Source organism: Chenopodium album, chromosome 9 (genome assembly GCF_948465745.1).
Source record: "Chenopodium album chromosome 9, dcCheAlbu1.1, whole genome shotgun sequence".
NCBI lineage: Eukaryota > Viridiplantae > Streptophyta > Magnoliopsida > Caryophyllales > Amaranthaceae > Chenopodium > Chenopodium album.
The window spans coordinates 13878669-13901033 of NC_137842.1; the positions used below are offsets into that span (position 1 = coordinate 13878669).

General features: G+C 32.7%; 2 protein-coding genes and 1 long non-coding RNA gene across 3 annotated transcripts; all 3 read left to right on the forward strand.

The window, feature by feature from the left end:
* Positions 1 to 382: 382 nt before the first annotated feature.
* LOC145559582 (uncharacterized) lies at positions 383 to 3240 on the forward strand. The gene is made up of 4 exons (XM_081620992.1): positions 383 to 545; positions 2272 to 2486; positions 2578 to 2825; positions 2914 to 3240. Exons 2-4 carry the CDS (start codon positions 2408 to 2410, stop codon positions 3010 to 3012), a joined length of 426 nt encoding a protein of 141 aa, XP_081477118.1. The 5' UTR covers positions 383 to 545; positions 2272 to 2407; the 3' UTR covers positions 3013 to 3240.
* LOC145557464 (uncharacterized) lies at positions 3129 to 9767 on the forward strand. The gene is made up of 7 exons (XM_081618645.1): positions 3129 to 3246; positions 3463 to 3584; positions 3681 to 3950; positions 4071 to 5911; positions 5982 to 6072; positions 6667 to 6747; positions 9572 to 9767. Exons 1-7 carry the CDS (start codon positions 3129 to 3131, stop codon positions 9638 to 9640), a joined length of 2592 nt encoding a protein of 863 aa, XP_081474771.1. The 3' UTR covers positions 9641 to 9767.
* Positions 9768 to 19815: 10048 nt separating this feature from the next.
* LOC145559583 (uncharacterized) lies at positions 19816 to 22093 on the forward strand. The gene is made up of 2 exons (XR_014092778.1): positions 19816 to 19953; positions 21826 to 22093. It is a non-coding gene; the product is annotated as an uncharacterized LOC145559583 (long non-coding RNA).
* The last annotated feature ends 272 nt before the right edge of the window (positions 22094 to 22365 follow it).

Consider the following 22365-nt stretch of genomic DNA (forward strand, 5'->3'; position numbering starts at 1 on the left):
TCGTTGGAAAGGTCTTTGCAAGCCCCATCCAACTACACCACTATTGGACCCATATCATGGACCAACCAAACTGGATTGACTATTTTCTTAAAATAAAGTTTTCAAAAACAGAGAGAAAAGAAAAGAAATAAAACTTTACGCAACACTAGACCTTTCCACACTTTCGTTTCATTCAATTATGATTCGACGTGTGGGTTTGGTTTTGGGGAGACACAAATGGGTGTCTACAATTATTAAAATGTATAAATTAAAAATACATCGTACGGGTTCTAACCTAGTCATATGTACTAATTTAAAAATTCGGTCACTCTGATCCCGCCTCGATAATTTAAACAAACTGGTTCTACTATTTGCTTCGGAGTTTCAAAGAAGTGAACCAAAATTTGAACCTCTGATTTCTGAATCCCGCTTATTCTCCATCTTCATAGCCGATACCTCCTTCTTCAGTCTACCACCACCGGCTAAACAACCTCCGGCCGCCGTCATTTTTCTCCGACCATCTTCTCATTCCGCCGCCATTATTCTCTGCATTTATCTCTCTCAAGGTTACTTTTCTCATTCCTACATTTTCCATTTTGACTACTCTAGTTTTAGGGTTCTTCGGTTTCATAATGTCCTCAATTCATTTGTTCATGTTTGATGTTGATTTTTGCGGAAATGTTGACTGATTTCGCCCAACTTGAGGTATTTTATGTAGTTTAGGGATTTTATTTTCAACTAGTAATCTATTACGGAGTAGTACTAGTTTCTTTGCATTACATTTCTAGAAATTTGGATTAGAGATCATGAAAGTGAAATGAATAACTAAATATTGGATTTTTGAATAGTAATCTGGAAAATCGATATATATTTTCCTGACAATTGTAGATGAGACACTTATTTTGATGTTGTAAATAGTCAAATTGTCAGAAAATTATGAGAATTTGTATGTTACACAAGAAATTTAGTCATACTTTCAATACTGATTTATCTGGAAAATATGGGATGATATAATCATTAGGATTTTGTTAGATATCTAGTTATATGATAATATTTTAATGATAATATAATCGTAATTTCTATAATGAAATTCGGCGGTTAATGAATTTATCAATCAAGACTCAATGTGCAATGTAAATCACATAGCTGCAAGCATGCTGGTGAACAACATTGAAAGTGTTGTCTAAAATTTAACTTCCTGTAAATATTTCTAAATATAAGGTCAAAGTTAGTGTAGAGGTTAAATATAGATGCTATGTTTTGACTTTGACTTGTGCTAATTCATAACTTTGATTGTTAATATTTCTAATTATCTACGTAAATATTGTAAAATTTTGACATTCAGTTAGTATAAATTGAGATTGATCCAACTGCATTGTACATAGTCTCATTTGTTAATCGTATTAGGATAAATATAAGGTCAAAGTTAGGGCCTGTTCTTATACGTTTATTTTCAGTTCAGTCCAGTTCAGCTCCTAATTCCCTTCTCTTATAAAATATTCATTCCAGTTTAGCTCAGTTCAGTTCAGTTCAACTGATTTCAGTCTATTAGAACAGACCCTTAGTGTAGAGGTTAAAGTGTAGCATCTATTTTGAATCGGAGGAAGTATTTTAGTAAATGACATCAAAACTCTTTTGGGCTCTAACCTTATCATGATTTTTTTTTTTAATTGATGGAGACCCCTGCCTCTTAGGACCAAAGATGGAAAAACTTGTGTTCATTAATGGATTTTGGAAATTATACACTCTAATATAAAGTTAAGTCTTTCTTGTGGAAATGTTTTCTTGATGATTATTTACTAATCATAGATTCTAGTGAGGTCGGTTTTGTGGTTTAGACACAAGTTCAAGGTAATATATATTATAGAAGAGCCTTATATATTGATCAGCTGCCATTTGAGTTTGGGAAATTCCTGATATTTCTGTTTCTCACACAACGTAGATAAATGATTGTCCACATATACTGTTTTGGTTTGGAAAATTCCTCAGAATTTTTGTTTCTCACACTTGTAAATGAATGGTATATTGCCCTCTTCCTGATCACCATCAGTCTAGTTGGTTTTAAATCTGACTATATATGATATGTTGTTTGCTGATTAAATGTATACTTCAATGCCGCTTATGTAGAGAGTATCTTTTTGCGAAAAAAAAAAAAAAAACTTGTATTGCATTTTATGTTGGTATAATACTTGTTGCTATGATGTTTGGAAGCTTGTGAAAGCCCTTTGAATTGAAATTATGTAAATTTAGAATGGGGTGGTTCATTTATAAATTTGCCTCATTTCATCTTAGTTGCAGGCTCAGAAGGCAACACAAGCAGCCAAGTTCATGGGAGTGCTTCAACTTACAGCAATAAAGAAAGTTTCAATGATAATGAAAACAAGTTAGGAGTGCCTAATTTAATTGTTAAACACTTAAACCACACAAAATGAAGAGGAGCAAAAAGGCTGGTGGGTACAATTTGAGGAAAAGCTTGGCTTGGGACAGGGCTTTCCTCACTGAAGAAGGTATTCATTGGGTTGCCTCAAAGGTTGAATTTTATATTTACCTCACAAGAGATTGTTTTTGGACAATTAAGTTGACTGGTCTTTCTCTCAGGTGTGCTCAATGATTCAGAGTTATCTTTGATTTGTGGAACAATAGATGGTACAGATAATCTTTCTGTCATAGATGAACATGGAAAAGATTCAATGCCTGCGAACTCTAGCACAGCGAATTTGGAAACACTTGAAGAAGATCTTTTTAAAGAATTGTCATCTGGTTACCCCAACAAAAGAAATGCTACTCGTAGTTCACCCATGAAGCGGGATTCCATAAGCAGCGGTGGTCTAACTTCAGCTTCCAAAGTCAGTCTCTAATTTCCTGCATTGTTTCTGATCTATTCTTGCTTGAGTGCATCCTAAAGAATTGTTTATTGTATTTTGATATGTACAGTCCACACAAAAGGTTGCCCCTCCCAGCCATGGTCTTACGAAGGCTGTATGTAAAGGGGAAGTTTGCTTTTCTCCTATGATTTCTATTTCATATCCTTAAAGTGCTTTATTATAAGAGCATGTGTTTGTGTTATATCATACATTAAAAGTGCGAAAATAGTAGTCCTTAACTAATATGTTACTCAGAAGAGACTTTCAAATACAGGAACTAAACAAATGTCAACAAGAAACTCGAAAATTCCTAAAGTTTCGGTTCCAAAGAACAATTCTTCTGTGCCTTCCATGACCACTATTCATAGTGCAGCAGGTGGAAGCAGCTTGATCCCTCAACCAGGTATATTTACTTTTGCTTGGTACATATAATTTTATGTGTCTGAGATTCATAGTTTTATCTCTACATTTGCATGATTTTAAACGTTTTCAGTTTTGTTATGATATACAACAAGCCTCCCTTTTCTTTTATATTTTAATCATCTAGGCCATCCGTATTTCATATTTTCTTTCTCCACCTCACTATTGAAGTTAACATTATTTCTTCCCATTCTTGCAGCCTGGAAAAGTCTAAGCTCAAAAGTATCATCAAAATTCAAGCATGCTTCGAATGCTGCAAAATCTAGTTTGGAGTCGGTATCCAAATCTAATAAGCAAGCTACTAATTTGAGAAATGATGCGGTGAGAATATGATGTGTAATAGTTTTGTTAAGTAGCATTGATTTATAAGTTATAAGAGTTTCAACATTTAATGTGTGAGCATAATTTTCCACATAGGTCAACTCAGCTTTGCGAAGGCATTCATTGATGAGTCACAGAGCTCCACACACCACCAAAGTAAGCAAATGTTCTGAAAACAGTTCAAGTCAGGGTCTTCTGAGTGGTGTGGCTGACATGGTCAAGTCCAGTGATGAAACATGTAACACTGCAGCCTTGTCCCATGTTCACTTTGATAATGCTGGTCTTAATAGAATAAATGTACAAGTTCAAGGAATAAAACCATCGGGATTACGAATGCCGTCACCATCCCTTAGATTCTTTAGTGAGGTATGAAATAAGGTTCCTAAAAAGCATTCCTGTTCAAGGCTCTTAGAAATAAAAGTTTTCTCAATATGAAAGTGCTCTTGAACCTTTATGTAACTAACTTTGCACTCTAATTCATTGCAGACAAAGGCACCTACTTCAAATACCTTATCACAGGTTAATAGTAAGGTGCCTAACCTCCTCGAGTCTACTATCTCAACTTCAAGAAAATCTGAAGTTGCAGATCGTAACCATGACTTCAAGTGTACACAACTATCACATGAAGCCCCTAATGTTGATGCAATGGGAAAAGTAGGGCTGTGCTCACAAACGACAGAGAAATGCACAACTTCATTAATTGTTGTCCCTAAAGTGCATTCTGACGTGATACAAAAAAAATGCGATCAGCAGGCAATTGACATTAAAACTCTATTAGGAGACAAAACTTCTGAATCGACAAAGGATGAGCAATCTAGATATGATTTTCTTGACACATTTGAAATACAATATGAAGGCCAGGTGTCTATTTCTTCGAAGGTTGAAGAAAAGGATAGAAAGGATAACAAATCAGTGTGCTTTAATATAGAATTTGAGGAACCCAGCTGTAAAGATGCCATTCTCTTACAAGAAAATAGAACCACTGATAGAAGTATGCTGGTTGAGTCCCATGAGTCTTGCCTTAAAGCTGAACTTGTTAAACCTTGTGAAGCAAATGCAGAAGTTCAATCACAACAATTAGAAGTGGAAGTCAACTCAACAGCCATGAACAATGATGCTACACTTGAACCACAAACCAATTCAATTAGTCATTATGACAATTTGATTTTGGCTCCTGATAGCAACACATCAAGCAGAATTGTTGATGATAATAGAACATCTGATAATGATTTGGATCAAACCAACAGTCAACGAAGCACACAGGAGCAGTTTTCTGAAAGAAATTTGCTTGCAAATGACAAATCTGCGATAAAAGTGGTTGAGGAAGGCTCTGCTGTTTTAGTTTGCACAGATAATGTTATGGCTGAGAGCAATTGTAGTGGAGTAACAGGAATCTGCAATGCAAGTTGCAGTGTAGCTGGTGACTCAGAGTTTGAACGTGTAGATGATGAACAAGATGAAGTACTATATTATTGCAAGTCGCCAACCATGAACCTCAGTGAAAGTTCAGAAGTGCAAGACAGAGAAATTGAGAACCATGATATGCAGCAGATAACCTCTACAAACTCTACAAGTTATGATACCAAAGACAGTTGTGCTGTGAATGTGGAACTTGCAGAGATGTCCAGTCACTGCGCTTCAACTTTACCAGAATTGTTGAATAAAGTCCCTGTTAAACTTGATCATTTGGCCAACTCAGATCAAGGTGAAGGACAATCCCAGTCCTCTATATGTGGAATATCTGGTAATTATGCTTCTGTCCTTGGTGTTTCAGTAGCTAGTAATCAAGACACAGAAATTTCTAAAGACTCAGATGCTGAGGCAGACAAGCAGCAGGTCTTGAATAAAAAATTGCTTGCCAAGGAAATGACTCTCCAGAAAAATGAGGCATACTTGAATCATAGTACCGTGTCACAAGACAGTTCTTACAGAATAGGTCAATCTAACAACCACACAGAGGACGTGCAGGACCAAATTGATTTGCTTAGCAGTCTTCCCAACAACGGCAATGAAATTACTCCTAAAATTACTCATCTGGAATTTCAATCATCAGGATTGAGATGCGAGGATCAGTTGGTAGTTGCTGTAGCCAATTCTGATCCAGAAGAATATCAATGTCCAGTAAATAACGATGAAATGTCACCTAAAGAAGTGTTGATGAGAAAAAATTTTGATGAGTGCATTGTATCAGATGAACAAGGGTGCAGTGACTGCAATCTCTCACCAAGGGAAGCTAGGTTGAATGTTTCTCAATATGTAGAGAATAGAACTGATGAAAGAACATGCAGTAGTGAAGTTATAGATAACGAGGATGCAGCTACAAAACAGTAAGTATTGTAGAGTTCTTGATGTCTTATTCATAAGTTGTTCAGTGTCTTATACTAGTCCAATATTCAGGAGGACAGAAAACGAAAAGTCAACGAGACCACCGCCTAATGTTGTTCCATTCTCAGATGAGTGGCTTGCTGTTATTGAATCTGCTGGAGAGGTAAACCATTTTAATCAGAAAGTTAGACTTGAAAAATTCTCTACTTATCTCAGTCATGTGGACCACTCAGACCAGTGAAACACTTGTCTTTATTAATTTACATGTTTCACTATGCAGTTGTTCCTAAAAAATCCATTTAGCTTGTCATAAGTTTTCTGTAATATCTTATAATTTATTGGACATAGTTCTAATCTAACACTATCTTGTCTTTTACAAGTTTCCAGATGGGGGACCTTCATTTATTATATTGACTTAGACTTTTTATATTGAGTCCTATGTTTGACACTTTTACTGAATATAGTTTAATAAAAATTACATATATTTTAGTATATATCGTGTATAAAAAGAAATTGTTCTGAGAGTATGTTAGCAAAACACTAATAAAGTTCAATAGAACATTTAACTTTCCTTCCCTGCTGTTTGTAGAAAGCTGAGTAAAACGTAGGATTTATTTGACATGTTTCCAGAGCTCAGTTGTACTTGAATTAAACTGATGTATCTGAAACAGCAATTAGACTGTTCTTTGTCTTCTATTATTTGATCCTTCCTCGACTCAGTTTTTCATGTTATCCTAATGCTGCTTCATTGTGGCAGGAAATTTTAACGTTGAAGACTGGTCCTGTAAAACATTCGCCTCCTGACAAGTCAACACTTGAACCTAGTCCATGGTCACCGGTATGAGTCTCCTGATCGTTGCCTCTCTTTATTTGAATATTGATGCAAATATAAAGACATATGGCTTGAATGGTTAAATGATGATATCTAAATCCATCGGCAATATAATTGAGTAGGTGTAAGACATGGTGCTTTGCTTCATATGTGTCCTAATTGCTCAGTATGAAACTACTAATCTATCAATGCCTGCACAACTTTCTATGCTTTAGCTCTTGCTTGATCTGTTTTAATCCCGTGGCTGATTGATCAATGCAGCTCTGTCACCCTAAACTACTAAAGTAACTGAACCTTAAAAACATGAAACTATGACTTGTAAATTGTAATCATTAAACCCCGGTGCTTTTGCATCTTTTTCTCCTCAAAGCTTGGTCAAATTCTGTAAGTGTTAAATCCTGGCAGAAGTTGACAAGCAGAAACCCAATCATTGGCAAAATGTATGCTGAATTGCTGATGACTCATTAGTTGTGTACAGAAGGGTATAATTCCATCCCTAACACCCACGTAGTTAGCTTAACACCTTATGTATCAAAGGAATTTAATTTGACTGTTACCAATTTTTATTTATTTGTATTGTAGTCTTGTACAGAAATTGATAGTCGGAGTCACCTAGGACCAGGCACCAAACTCTCAATTTCTGTTTTAATTGCAAATTCTTCTTCTCTCAGCCATTTCCTCATTTTTCTTAGACTGCAAATTTATTTGACCAGTGTTAAACTGTAGGTGAGGGTGTTTCCTGATTTATTCTCTGCCCAATACCTGAAAATTGTTCTATATGCAAAGATGTAAACTGAATTTTTAATGTGTGCCATATCTGGTACTTGTCAGTACCATTGTATGCTTACTCACTGAAAAGACTACTTTTTCATATTGAGAGTGGTCTTCGTTGTAAATGATGTAATTTTTAAAACCTGACTGGTCTACTCCTACCACCAGTTGCTTCGCCCATATGGATGTATGGGAGAATGATCTGATATTGATTGATTGAGAGAATTGAATAATCCATTTTAAATTACTTAATTCCTTTTGAAGCTGACTCGAAATTCTATTATTTTGAAAACTTTTTGTAAAGACTTAGAAGTTAGAATAGTATAAACCCCAACTCTAGGTTTTAGTGACCATTGACCGGCACATGTATCCTCATAAAATGAGTCTAGCTTTGCAGAATTCACAATGAATTATAAGGCATTCTTACCATTTAATGTCTGAGTTAAAAACTTGTTGCCAATTTATGTTTTTGAAGGTAAGATTGTTATTTGTTATCAAAGAATTCAAATCAGTGTCTAAAGAGATCTCTGGAATCATTTGGTCATCACAATTATCTAGATTCTAAGAAATAGCCTGATCATGATTACAAGATTCTAAACAAATTAGACTTGCAGCTTTTTACTTTGCCATTGTGAACCTTTAGAAGGTATACTGTATTTTAGATCTTCATGGGCAGCATAATGTTGACTTGTAACTTAGTTCATAACAGCTGACAAACCCTCCAACATGGAAAGTTATTTTTGTTAAAAGGTCAATTTTTGTGCCAGCCCATTAAAGAATTTGAGTCCTTTTTTTAAAAGGAAAGATAGAGCTATTATTAGTTACGAAGAAAGGTCCAATTCCACTAAATTAACAATGCTTTGGGGAAAGGAGTTGAGATGAACAAGTTCTACAACTCCTCTTAGCATGTGAAAATAAATAAACATTAAACCAAGCTCTATCTAAATTCTAAACTATATCATCAAAAATAACATGAATAAGGGAAAGACCAGGACATTCGAAATAATGGCTTTGATCACATTGATTGCGTCTGATTCAACCCAAACATTTTTGAAGCCAAACCTCTTTGCAAGGAGAAGAGCATATCTCATCATAAAGAATTTGAGTCCTTATAACAGTATAATTGCACATTTTGTTTCATATAGAGCTTTTTTTTAGCTTTACAGGAAACATTCATTCTTGACTCTTTAATTTCATCAAAGATGGTATAATGTATATCTCATGGTGCGGTGCCTTTCATGACCTAGGCCCCTCTTGGTATCGCTCTAGACCATTGTGTTCTTGTCTTTTAAAATCTCCTTTTCGAACAATCCTCACTAGCCTCTGAATAACTCAAAAATCCTTGTTGCTTTGGTTAAACTGCGAAGAATAGAATTTGGAAACTTTTCTTTCCTTGCACGAAACTAACCCAAATCTTCCACCTCTTTAAACTCTTTTGCAACGTACACTATGTTTGGATTGAGAGAAATGGAGGGAGAGAAAGAGAAGAGAAAAGAAATGATGCATAATCTTTTGTCTGGATACCTAATGCAAGGAGAGAAGAGGAGGGAATTGGGAGGATCCATATTCCTTCCCCTTTTAATAAACCAAATCCCTCCATTGTTGGAGAGATTTGGAAGGAAAATGTAATGTCACTTTCTCCCTCCCCTCACATCCCTTTCCCTTCCCTCTTTTTCCTTCACCTCCCTTTCCCTTCCCTATTGTTATCCAAACATAGTGTTAGTCATTGTTAGTTTGTTACCCACCTAATAAGATATAACTAATTGAAGCTACGCTTGGAAATTGGAATTACCACCTCTAACGTGCTGCAATGGCTCTCTTAAAGCCGACTTTAGCATTCTTTGATTCACTTTCTTAAGAAAGGCTTAAGCTTCTTATGATCTACAAGTTCTCTATATATTTTCTCTTATACTTACTAATTAGTTATATCTTATTAAAGCATTGCTATTTTTTTTTATTTTTTTTTGAGAAAACATTGCTGTTTTCTTAGACAAAAGATGATTGATCTAAGTTTGCAATATTTTGGAAACTGTTCTTACAGTTCTGTTATTGTTTTCAGGTGAAACGGGTGATTGGACCATTTGACTGCACTAAATACACAAATGCTCAACCTGATAACATCAACTAGGATTTGTTTATGTGCTAACTTGTGTACAAGGTGCTAACACTTTACCACGCTTAGAATACTTAGATTTTCTTCAACATTCTATTCGTTTACAGCTATGGCTATTGATTCATAATATTTTTCTCACAAACATTGTCTTCTTTTCCTTTCATTAGTTTTTCTTTAACGACAAAAGTTGATTAACTAAAAGGGACATTAATCATTTCAAATCATTATATTGAAGTGAAGATAGACGTCAACAAATATTGTTCAATGATTGAAAGTTTGGTATGAAATAAGGATAAAAGCTAGGGAATTCATTATTGGGAATTGATTGATTTTTCCTTAGTTGAGAAATTGATTGTTATTAGCAAATTTATTAAAATACCCTTATTAAGCCTCTCTCACTCTCTCTTCCTTTTCATTAATGGGGCGTTTGGTATAAAATAAACTAGGGACAAGGGTAGGAAAATATTGTATGGGTAAGGATAAAATATTAATTATGATATAGAAAGGGAACAGATTTTGGATGAATGGTAGTCAGTTAGTCACATAAATAACCTTTTTTTTTTTTAATTCATTAAAGATAAAATATAGACCGTCTTTTATCCAAGTATCCTTTATACCACCCTTCCCCAATATTATTTTGATGGAATGATTTTATCCATATCTCTATCCCTATAACTAGTCCTTACTTATTTTTCATCGTTCAAAACATACAAATTAGGAAGAATGGATGTTAGTAGTCCCAATATAGATATTCTTTTTTAAACGTTCCTAATTATTGATTAAGTCATAGCAATCTTAACTTTGGGGTTGTCCTTAAAATAGTCCTTAACATATAGTGACCAAGTAAACCGATTTGATATGATATGTTTTATAAGGATGACATGATATTGTTTCCTCGTAAACGCTGTCTAACTTTTTATGGTTTGAAAGTGAGTTAATTTATGAGCAATTTTATTCTCACTTCATTATAAAAAACAAAAAAAATATATATATATATATATATATATAAAAAAAAAAAAAAATTATCCCCTTTAAATCCCCTCCCCCTAGACAAACAGTTGCTCTCCAGTCTCCACTCTAACACTTGCAAACCCAACTTTAAAGTCACTTATGCATACTACAAAAAAAAAAATGTATTGTATTTGTTTTCACTTTTCTTATACTACCTCCGTTTCATATTATTTGCAATGATATGACATAAAGTAGAAAGGAAAAATATCTAATCATTGCAAATAATATGAAACGGAGGTAGTATCTCATTTCTCGCTTGATACTCGTATTGCATTGAGGCTAGCGAGTACAGTATCATAATCACATCTTCTCCACCACCCCTATGTGGCCGTGTTGGATACATTTTTTTATCCTCATCTATGTCCTACGACAAACCAAGTCTCTACTCATTCTCACCCAAGCTAAGATAGAGGTGTAACTCATCTAAGTATGTAACTATAAAACCTGCTTTGTTGATATTCAAACATAAGAAGAAACATAAATATATACGTATATTGTAAAACAACAATCATTTGACCAGGGACTTTATGACAATATATTATTCAATCGGTTATTCTATAAGAGACGTGCATACACTCACACATGGCGCACACATGGGGAATGATGGACCGCTACCCGGTATAGGCTACCCCGCCCAATACCAAGTGACGTCAATTTTTTTTTTTTTTTTTTTTTTTTTAAGTTTTTGGATATCTTTTATTTAGGATAAATAACAGTACTTAATGACTTAATAACAGTATTTGATAAATTAATAACAGTACCTTAATTTAAAATAACAACTTTTAATAATACACTGATTTTTACTATAATCCGATCTGATAATTACTTTAAATGACTTTTAACGGTACTAGTTATCACAACTCTACTACTTATACATCAAAATAAATTATTTTAACAGTTTAAAAGCCCACCATGCTTCGCAATAATAGTTATTTAACTAGAGAGTTTTGACCAATACCTGAACTTAGTCGACAATGGAACCTTCGGCGTTCTGAGCTTCCGGCTTTATCAAGGTAGCTAACCCCAACCCTGTCTTCCTTAGATCAGGCTCAGCACAGATCTAATTCGTTTCCTACCTTAGACCGTCATCTCTAATTAGACAATCCTTATTGTGTTTATGATGGAACTAAATAGACAGATAACTCATTTGATATATAAGGTTCAAGGGGATAACGTTCCCTTTTTGAACGAAACTTTTATTTAATTTGAAAAGATTACAACACTCATATATTACAACAAACACACAAACTGAAAGCTTAAACAGACATAAGCTGAACTAGAGTTTTTCTCTACTTTAAGAGAGATGGAGAACCAATCTGAGATGGAGAACCAATCTGTCTCTTAAGGTGAGTATCTTTCTCTAGAGGACTCTCTAATGTTTTCAGAGCAATTCTCTAGCTAACTCTTCCAACTCTGCCTTCACTTCTTGACCTAAGTCCCTTTATATAGGGAAGCAAACTTACATAGGATCCTTATCCTGACTCAGCAAGCAATTCTACACCATTGCTTTTTAAAGATACTTTAAGACATAAACAATTAATAAAACGTGGCTACAGTAAAGATGCCTTGAATTATTGCTGGTGTGGGCTCATGCATTCATAATTTCATCCATCATCATTTCTTGTAGGCCTCCCTCACTATCTTTACTGTCTTCGTAAATAGAATTCTCTCTGCAAAAGTCTGCGACACATTTGGCTGCATACTCTTCATCCCAACTCATGAATGCTTCAAACAGATACTCATAGCCTTCAAATGACAGAAACTTTCCTCTTTCGATATCTTCTAAATATTTGTAGATTGACTCGGTATTGTTTATGCCATCTACTAAATATTCTTTCATCTCGTTAGGTGCCACAATTGTTGTGTTACCAACACGAAATATGACAAGAGAAATTTCTTTCCTTTTTATAAAATCATTAAGATATTGTGAAATGTAGAAAAATCCCAATGCTCTTGCTTCAGTTGGATTTCTAACTGTCTTCTGACGAATTAGTATGGGATCTTTGCAATACCTCACTCCCCCAAATACTATTAAGTAATGTGGGGGACTAACTTTTCCTTCTTTAACTTCGATATTAGCACATTGTACCTTTACGCTTAACCGAAATTCGTCTTTTTTGTCTTCACAATATTTTCGAACCTTGTTGAATGCGTACTGCTGGAACTTTGTAAGTCTTGGAAAGAAAGAGTCATTAGGAGTAGGGAATTCATAAAAATCATGTACCATTCCATAATCCCAAGCCTTGTAATGTATACTAATGAATGGAGCATTTTTATTAAGAGGATATGGGTAGATTCGCAATGATGCAACTTTAGAGTTTTTGGGAAACTCTACTCTTTCTCCCCATAGATCTCGAAGATCAAAGAATTTACTGGACCTTGTAGCCACCAACTCGTACCATGTCCTAAAATCATTATCTCTTATTTTGTTTAATATTGTATCTCGTACATCAGGAATGAGCTGAAATAACATAATTGTTATCTCGAACATCAAAATCCTTTGGACTGCCCAATGGCAACCCTTAATTAAACCATCTCGCGAACGTTGTTTTGCTGATATGATCAAGCCTTGCATTAAGGCCCAACTGGAGGGTGAAACCCGCTCCATTGCTTTCTCGGTCTCATCAATTAGAGTTTTCCTCTCTACATCCATCTTTTGAAGTTGGTATGCAGGAGGTTTTTGTGTAGTCTTGAGCTTCTTGGACGACATTAGCTAATTCTCTGGTCAAGCTGTCTGCCAAAGAATTCTTTGTTCCCTGTATATGTTCAACAGTAAAAGAGAATTGGTTAAGCCATAATTTCCAACGCAGGAGTCTCCCTTGCGCTTGCATATTAGACAAATTCTTTTTAACAAAACCGAGTATGCCTTTGCAATCTGTTCTTATTAAGAACTGTTTAGGGGCTAAGAAGGTTAAAAACTTCTCGATCCCTCTAATAACTGCAAGGATTTCCTTTTGCATTGTAGGATAGTTTAACTCAGCTTTGTTAAAACTTCCACTGCTATATCTGCAAAGTCTTTCTCCTTCTTTTATTTTTAACACAGCACTTCAGTGCTCACTACTAGCATCTGTTTCAAGGATTAAATCATCTTCACTAGGTAGTGTTAGTACAGGAAGGTCTTTACACATAGCTTTTAAATCTTGAACAATTTTGGAATCACTTTCCTTCCAGTTCCAAGTTATTTCTTTCTTGAGTTTTTTCTGTAATGGCTTCCTTAATAAAGCAAGATTTTCTATAAAATCATAAGCATAGGTTAAACATCCTAGAAACCTTTCTAGTTGCTTTCTATCTTCAATTTTATCAGGAAATTTTTCAATCTTTTCTAAAATATGTTTTTGCAATATTATTTGTCCTGCTTTAATTTCTAATCCAAGAAACTCAATTTCTTGTTTAGCATAAACACATTTATCCTTTCCAAGGATTATACCATGCTCTGCACATTTTTGAGTTACTGCTTTAAGATCATTCTTATGTTGTTCTAAATCTTTTGAGAATATTAGAATATCATCTATATAGACCAAACAACAATGATTAAGTTCTCTAAAAATACTATCCATTCTTCTCTGAAATATTTGTGGAGCATTTTTTAATCCAAAAGGCATTACTAGCCATTCATAATGCCCTTGAGGGGCACTAAATGCAGTTAAAGGAATGCTTTCTTCTTCCATTTTAATTTGCCAGTAGCCACTCTTACAATCCATTTTAGAAAACCATGTGGCTCCTTGTATTCTATTAAATAACACAGTTTTATTAGGAATATAATAGCCATCAAAAACAGTATTATCATTTAGTTGTTTATAATTAATAACCATTCTAGCTTTACCTCTTTTTTCTTCTGCATGATTTCTTACAATGAATGTTGGACTATTATGAGGACTTTTGCTATTCCTAATTAGCTTTTTATTAAGCAATTCTTTTATTTGTTCATCAAACTCCTGAATATCTTGGTAGGTATAAACCATTTGTCTCACTCTAATAATCTTATTTGGATTTGTTAGAGTTATCTTAGCAAATGCATTATCCTTTTCCCAATGTTCTAAAGGATTTGTTGAATATAATTTTTCGCATTGTTTTTCTTGTTGCTTATTTATCTGATATATTAATGATGAATCACACTCAGAAATTCTAAGTGCAACCTCTCGTTGTGTAGGAGTAACCCTATCACCACGCTGGCTGCGGGTAAATTCCATTGTCTGGTGAGTATATGCCTTTGTTATTTTCTGTATGGGAACCGAATGACCATTAATAGTAAAGATTATTTGATCAATAGTTTGAGTGCATGGGGAGTATAATCTTTGAAAATTATTTCCTATTATCATATCATGACTAGGTTGATTAGTTACCCATAAAATGGGAATAACACATTGAACTCCTCCAATTTCTATTTTTAAATCTTCAATTATCTCTGTATGCATCATGACACTATTATTAGCAATTCTAACTTGCATAGGATTTTTGGCATTTTTCCACAAGAATTCTGGAAATAATGATTTCTTTCCAAAACATGTAGAACAACCACTATCAATATATGCACATAATCTATATTTATTGTAATCCTCAATGCATATATCAATTGGAATATAAATGCTATTAGGATTAGTACTGGATATTTCATTACAAGCTTCCATTTGCATATTAACTTCATCCTCATATACTGGTTCACTTACAGTTTTGGTTTTATATCCAATTACCTTCCTTTTATCAATAGGATTATTTGGATCTTCATTTAACTCGAAATTAGAACATGATCCCATATCAATGCTATGCCTTGCCGGTTGTTTTAAGGCTTTTTTGCTTTCATATTTTTTATTTAGTTTCTTTAGTAGAACTAATATTTCTTCTTCATCCTCTTCTGGCTTTTCATCACCTTGTTTTTTCATTTTTATTATTGTTGAATTTTGTCTACTTAGACTTGGTGTTCTAAAACTCATATTTCTCTGTAATTTTTGGCTTTGAATTCATTCCAATATGAAGTAGTCCTGATTCATCAATTAACATCTTACTTGATCTATTACTAACTGCAGGGTTCATAAAGAATTCTTCCCAAGTTTTTTCAATTTCAATTTCATTAGGATTTACCTTTATAGGTGTAATTTTCTTCTTAGGACCTCCTCCTTGCTCATATTTTTTAGCATCGACTATTTGTTTCTTAAAAGATGAGTCTATAGTGTTTACCAACTTATAAACCACCTTCCATCTTAATTGTATGGGTCGTGTTCCTTTATGCATTTTCACTCCTTCTGTTAATAGCTTGATAGCTAAGAACTTTGACGCAAAGGAATCCTCTAAGCTCACATAATATCTAGGTTCACATATATAGCTTACCGTTCCTTGACTTAAGTTACATGTGATACCACTAATTATTTTATCATAAAATTCTTTATGTCTAATATCACAAATAAAACTCAAGCATTTAACATCCTTGCCAAAATCTTGCAAAGGAGTTATGTATACTTGTACTGCACCAATACAAATATAGCTATAATTTCCCTTTTCTTTATGTTTTTTAATACTTTTCCAGTTTATGATATTAATTTCGGCTGCTTTTTGTTCACAATCTTCGATTACTATACTCCCTTCCATTTCTTCACATACATATTTAGTTTTAGTCTTAAAGAATGAAGTTTTAAATATTTTATCTTTAGTAATTTGGGGAAAATTCCAGCTTTCTTTGTTTACTTGATCTAGGTCATTATCTTCAAATGAATACTCAGCTTTTTTTAGTTGACCTATTTTCATTTTGCTTTTATCTTCCTCATTGTCATCTGATTCTGAATTTTCTAATTCTTCTCCTTCCATCATGTTATTTATTTCTTCATAATTTTCATCTTCAAACTCATCATTAACTTCAGGTTCTTCATTATACTCATTTTCCTCTTCTATGATCTCTACTATTCCTTTATTGTTATTTAAAGCCAATTCTAAAGCCTCGTCTTCTGGTATTTCTATGTAATCCCAACTTCCTAAGGCTTCCATTAGTTTATGATTAACTTTCTTACATTCATTAGCATAATGTCCTAGTTCTCCACAAGACCAACACTTGCATGTTTTCTTTTTCTCAGGACAATATGTTGCCTTTCTGAAAAACCTACTTGGCTTTCTATATTTATGTTTATAATACTTCTTCTTATAGGTTTCTCCTCTTGATCGGTCAAATTTGTTTTTCTTATAGCTCTTTCTTTTATTATAGTTTTTCCTTTCGCATCCATAGTTATTTGGGAAATCCCAACAAGTGAGAAATTGTCTCTTCATTTGTTGAGTTCCTGCAACCTCTCTATACTTCTTTTCAATCCACTTTCTAAGGAAAGCAATTCTATTACCTAGGGCATCCCTAGCTAAAAATTTATCTCTCCATTCTTGATATTTTTCACTAATCTCTTCATTAAGAGGACTGAGTAATTTATCGTAGAACATTCCAAGATTTGTTTCATTTTCACCAATTTTATAATACTATGTTTCAAATTCCATAATATAATCATCAACATATTTCATATTACAGATGGATAAATTACTTAACTTTCTTTGATATTCCATTCGTTTCTCATTAGGATCGGCTCTAGTTACAATGAACTCTAACTCAATATATTGACATAACTGCCTAAACATTCTTGTAGGTGATTCACTAGCTCTTAATGCAGTCTTTACTTCTTCATCTATTCCATCGTCCCAATCTTCTACACAGCCGTATAGACTATGTTCAATATAATTTAAAAAATTTTCTGAAGTCCATTCAGTATTTAAATTAAGTACACTACTCATACTCTTCTTCCATTGATCTAAAACATCTTGTCTATCTCTTACACCGTCTAATTTAAGTTTATAACCAGTTTGACTAATGGGTTCAAGCGTCACTTCTTCTTGTTTAGGTATATGAGTAGGCATAACCTTGACACTAAACCGGGTAGTCTTCCCTGGTATGTATCTTGGTCGTGTGCAACTTCCTTCTCCTTGGTACCTTGGTCTTTGGATAACATTGTTTTCATTAATAATTTCTTCTCCAACATCATTATAATCCATTGCTCTTTTTCCTAGTTTGTTTTCGATCTTTCTTTGAACAACTTCTATGGGTAGAAAGTCAAGATCATTTAACTTCATTAATCCCATTTGTTGATATAAATCTTCCTCTAAAGTAGCATAATTATTTTCTTCTATTTCATTATCAGATGCAATCCCCTTTTTAGAAATTGAATTCATGATTTCGTTAAGCTTATTAGGGTCTTCTTCTTAGTCGAATAGGCTCTGTAATTCATTTAGTGTTTTCTCCTGAAGATGAGAGCTCATGTTTGGTTTCTTTATTCTTTTCTTGGTTACTAGTCGGTCTTTTAGGGAGTGTTACAGTAAACTTTTTATTTTTATCTAGGTTTTGAAAAGGATATTTATATTTATATGGGACGATTTTATCTTTATTAGGTGATACTTCTTTTCCAAGTTGATGCCTAACTTCGTTTGTTAAAGCAAGTTAAACCTGTTTAACCTGTTCATTTAGATCGCTTACTTTTTTATTAATATCGGTTGTGGTTATTGATATCTTATTTTCGATATTAATACAACGAGCATGTATGTTATCAACTTCCGATCTTAATTCGCCAATTTGATCTACTATATAATTAAGGACTGGGCCAAAATTATTAGTATTTTCAGGAATATGACAATAATGCTTAAAATCAGGTTTCTTACACTCTGTAGAGGGCCTAGTATTCTCCAGTTTTACTTAATTATTTATAACTTAATTTAGCTTTTAACCGTTATGGCTCTGATACCAAATCACGCAGCTTAACAGTTTCTAATTTAGAATAACTGTATTGTCTTTCTTAATAACAGATTTTACTTATATAATAACTGTATTTAAATATAACACTTAATTTTTAACACAAATACTTATTCTTTTAATATATAAGTACTGCTGAAAAGATCAAAATAACACCTCGAAAACAATATTAAAGAAACATATAACAGTATTAAATTTTATTTTAACAGGCTAGAACATAAAATAACAGTATTAAAATAGGAATTAACTTTTCTCCAACACTTAGCGAAAAAAAAATTTCAACGATGGTATGGACTTTCCTAGTCCCTACCTGGTAGTGGGCAATACTTTCTCGCGCACACATTAGAAAGTTCTAAGATACTACTTTCCACATTTGAAATTCCGGGTTACCAGTCTTATACTTCCTCTGTTCTATTTTACTTGATCTATTTCTTTTATCACGCTTGTCAATGTAAAATTTTAATTATCAATAACTTAAATTCTCCATAAGTAAAAATTATAAAAGTTATATATTATGATAGTACTTATTGAGACAAATCCACAAAGATCATACATGAATATATTTTTCCTTACATATTATTCACAAAAGACGGTCAAATGAGGGGTGGTGAATAGTGTAAAAGTCAAAGTGGGTCAAGTAATAAAGAAGGGAGGAAGTATAATGGAGTATGATCAGATCTTATACCTCAACATTTAAGGACATAGGGATAAAGCTTTATGATATATATCATGCCAATTTTACTAAAGTATATTGATATCATGTCAATTTTTTAAAAGTATAATGATATCATGCATAAATTTTGGATCATTTGCACTTTTTGTTCGATGTTAACATGTTAAAAGTAATACTCCGATTAGGCTTGTTATCATTTTAAGGTTATACTCCGATCAAGCCACATGTGCACCTGTGGAGTACAATAGTCGATAACTTAACTAAAATGTTAAAAACTAGCCCGATTCGAAACCGATTTTAAAAATTCCGATTTAAATTTTTGATTTGTTTGAACATATCACACATGTAACATAATTTAAATTTAAAATAGACTTGATTCGGTTTCAACAACCTCGACATAAGCATCTGAACTAAAAGTGCTAACCTCATCTATTGACAGAACATAAACTCAATTAAATAGTCTAATAATATTCCGATCAAAGTGTCATGAATAGTTCAAAATGAGAGTAATACGGGAATGTCTCAGCATCTAGCAACTAGAGACGAATATGTCTCTAGCAAGGACTAATAAATAAATTAGAAAAGATGTTAAAAAAAATAAAAGAAAAACAAAATTGTAAAAGAAAAAAAGGTCATGTGACTCTAAGAGAGAGAAAAAGTCCAAGAGAGAGAAAGAATCCAAGAGAAAGAAAGAAAGGAAAAAAAAAAGTTAGCTCTCCATTATCAATTGAAACACCAAAAAAAAGAAGGAAAAAATAGCCAAATAATTTCCATATTTTTGGTAGCGGGGGGATCGATTTATTCATCAATTTGTTAAAGATGGAAGAGGAGAAGCATCAATCCAAGGAGCAAGGACTAAGCTTTCAACTACATCTTGTAAGTTATAGTATATATTTAACTTCATTTTTTAGGGAAATGACATCCTAAATTGTAGATCTATAATAATGAAAATTGTAAGTAGTCATTGATATCGTTGGTAGGGAAGAAATACATGTTGTAGACTTGTAGTTGAGGTGAAATTATGTATATGTACTTACTATAATTATATTCTTCTTTTGTGGAGATCTAACTGCGAATAACAATTATATTCTTCTTTTGTTGAGAACAATTATATTTGTCTTTTGTGGAGATTTAATTGTGAAGATAAAAACGGATAACGAATCAAACTACGATTGGCTTAATGCTCAGAGTTGATCATTGATGAATTGAACAATTATATTCTTCTTTTGTGGAGATCTAGCTGTGAAGATAAAATTGCGTAACGAATTAACCTGCGATTGACTTGATGCTCAGTGTTGGTCAACAATTGTTGTTTGCCGGTATCAAGTTGGTTTTACGAATTATAAAGTATACATTTGTTGTATGTTGGTATAAACATGTAATCAAAGTGTTTTAACATATTGATTTTGAGCTTTAAGGTGCTAGGTGTAATTTTATAAATATTTAATTATTTAATTATGGAATAATTAGTGGTAATAAGAATACAATAAATTGGTTAATTATTAATCGTTAAAATTGTTCTTGGTGTTTAATTATGATGTAATTGAAAAAAAAATATAAGAAATTTCAAAGTAGTGTATTCATGTCTTATGAACCAAAACTTATGTACAAGCATGTGTTTGTGTTAGGAATCGATGAATTGAATAATTATATTCTTCTTTTGTAGAGATCTAATGGTAAAGGTAAGATTGCGTAACGAATAAACTGTGATTGACTTGATGCTTATTGTTGGTCTATAATTGATGTTTGTTGGTATGAAGTTGGTTTTACGAATTAAAAGGTATACATTCGTTATATGTTGGTATAAATATGTAATCGAAGTATTTTAACATATTGATTTTGAGCTTTAAGGTGTTAGGTGTAATTTTATAAATATTTAATTATTTAATTGTGGAATAATTAGTGCTAAATAAGAATACAATATAATGGTTAATTACTATTGGTGTTAAAAATGTTGTTGGTGTTTAATTATGATGTAATTGAAAAATATAATTAGAAATATAAGAAATTTCGAAGTAGTGTTTTCCTGTCTTATGAACCAAACTTATGTACAAGCATGTGTTTATGTTGGGAATTGATGAATTGAACATTTATATTCTTCATTTGTGGAGATCTAACTGTGAAGGTAAATTGCGTGGTGAATTAAATTGCGATTGACTTGGTACTTAGTGTTGATCTACAATTGATGTTTGTTGGTATGAAGTTGGTTTTACGAATTAAAAGGTATACATTTGTTATATGTTGGTATAAATATGTAATCAAAGTAATTCAACATATTATTTTGAGCTTTAAGTATAATGTATTAAGTTTAATTAATTGAGACAATATAATGTATAAAGTATGAATTATAATATGATGGTGTAAGAAATTATAACTTCTTTGTTTCAAAATAAATATCCCATTTGACTTTCTTTGCGCTATTCATAAAATTTACATTGACCAGTGTTAGTGATTTATATATATAAGGAAAAAAATATATAATTACTCAATATATAAGTATTTGTTAGAACTGTCTTAATATATAGTTTCTAGATATCAATTTTCTTCAATTTATATTTATCTATTATCAAAGATATTTTTTTTATCTAAGTTTTGTGTTGTCATATATGTGCTTAATTTGATTGGGACATTTATTTTAAAATAGAGGGAGCATAGATTCAGGTGAAAATGCAAATATTATATGGATGGATAATTATGATTTGTATTATTTTCATTTTATAACACGTCGTGTTTCATTTTATGTTACAGGTTTGTTCATTGAGCGTGAATGTGGATCCAAATCTACTAGAATCGACTCCGTGATTTCATTGGAATCCTCCTTCTGGTTTCTATATATCACAAGTTTTGTGACATCATCCTGAAACGTTTGCACAATGGACATCATTAGCCATGTACTATTATTAAAATTGTAACTTATTTAGAAATTCGTTTATAATGAGTGTGATTGTTAAATTATGAAATTGATAGCATACCAACATGGTATTGTATTATAACAACAAAACATTATTTGGTTTTAGTTATTGGTATTTGGGTATTAATTGACGATAACAACATGGATTAATGAAAGAAATTACAACAATTATCTCCTTATCAGTGATGATGTCGCAACATATAATTAAAGTTTAGTTTCTTATGGTTCGCAAACTTGCATGTTTGAATGAAACTTCACTTTATTGTTCCTCTTGCAAACTGTAAGATAAGGATTTGGTAAAACAGATTTGTGGTTTCTTTAGGCAGGAGAATTTGAGGAAAGAACTGAAACTAATGATAGCTCAAGGAAACCGATCT

Coding starts and splice junctions, on each gene's coding strand:
- LOC145559582 (XM_081620992.1), top strand. CDS start 2,408: ATGAAGAGGAGCAAAAAGGCTGGTGGGTACAATTTGAGGAAAAGCTTG. Junction 2,487..2,577: donor GGCTTTCCTCACTGAAGAAG/GTATTCATTGGG, acceptor TCTTTCTCTCAG/GTGTGCTCAATGATTCAGAG. Junction 2,826..2,913: donor GTCTAACTTCAGCTTCCAAA/GTCAGTCTCTAA, acceptor TGATATGTACAG/TCCACACAAAAGGTTGCCCC.
- LOC145557464 (XM_081618645.1), top strand. CDS start 3,129: ATGTCAACAAGAAACTCGAAAATTCCTAAAGTTTCGGTTCCAAAGAAC. Junction 5,912..5,981: donor GAGGATGCAGCTACAAAACA/GTAAGTATTGTA, acceptor TCCAATATTCAG/GAGGACAGAAAACGAAAAGT. Junction 6,748..9,571: donor AACCTAGTCCATGGTCACCG/GTATGAGTCTCC, acceptor TATTGTTTTCAG/GTGAAACGGGTGATTGGACC.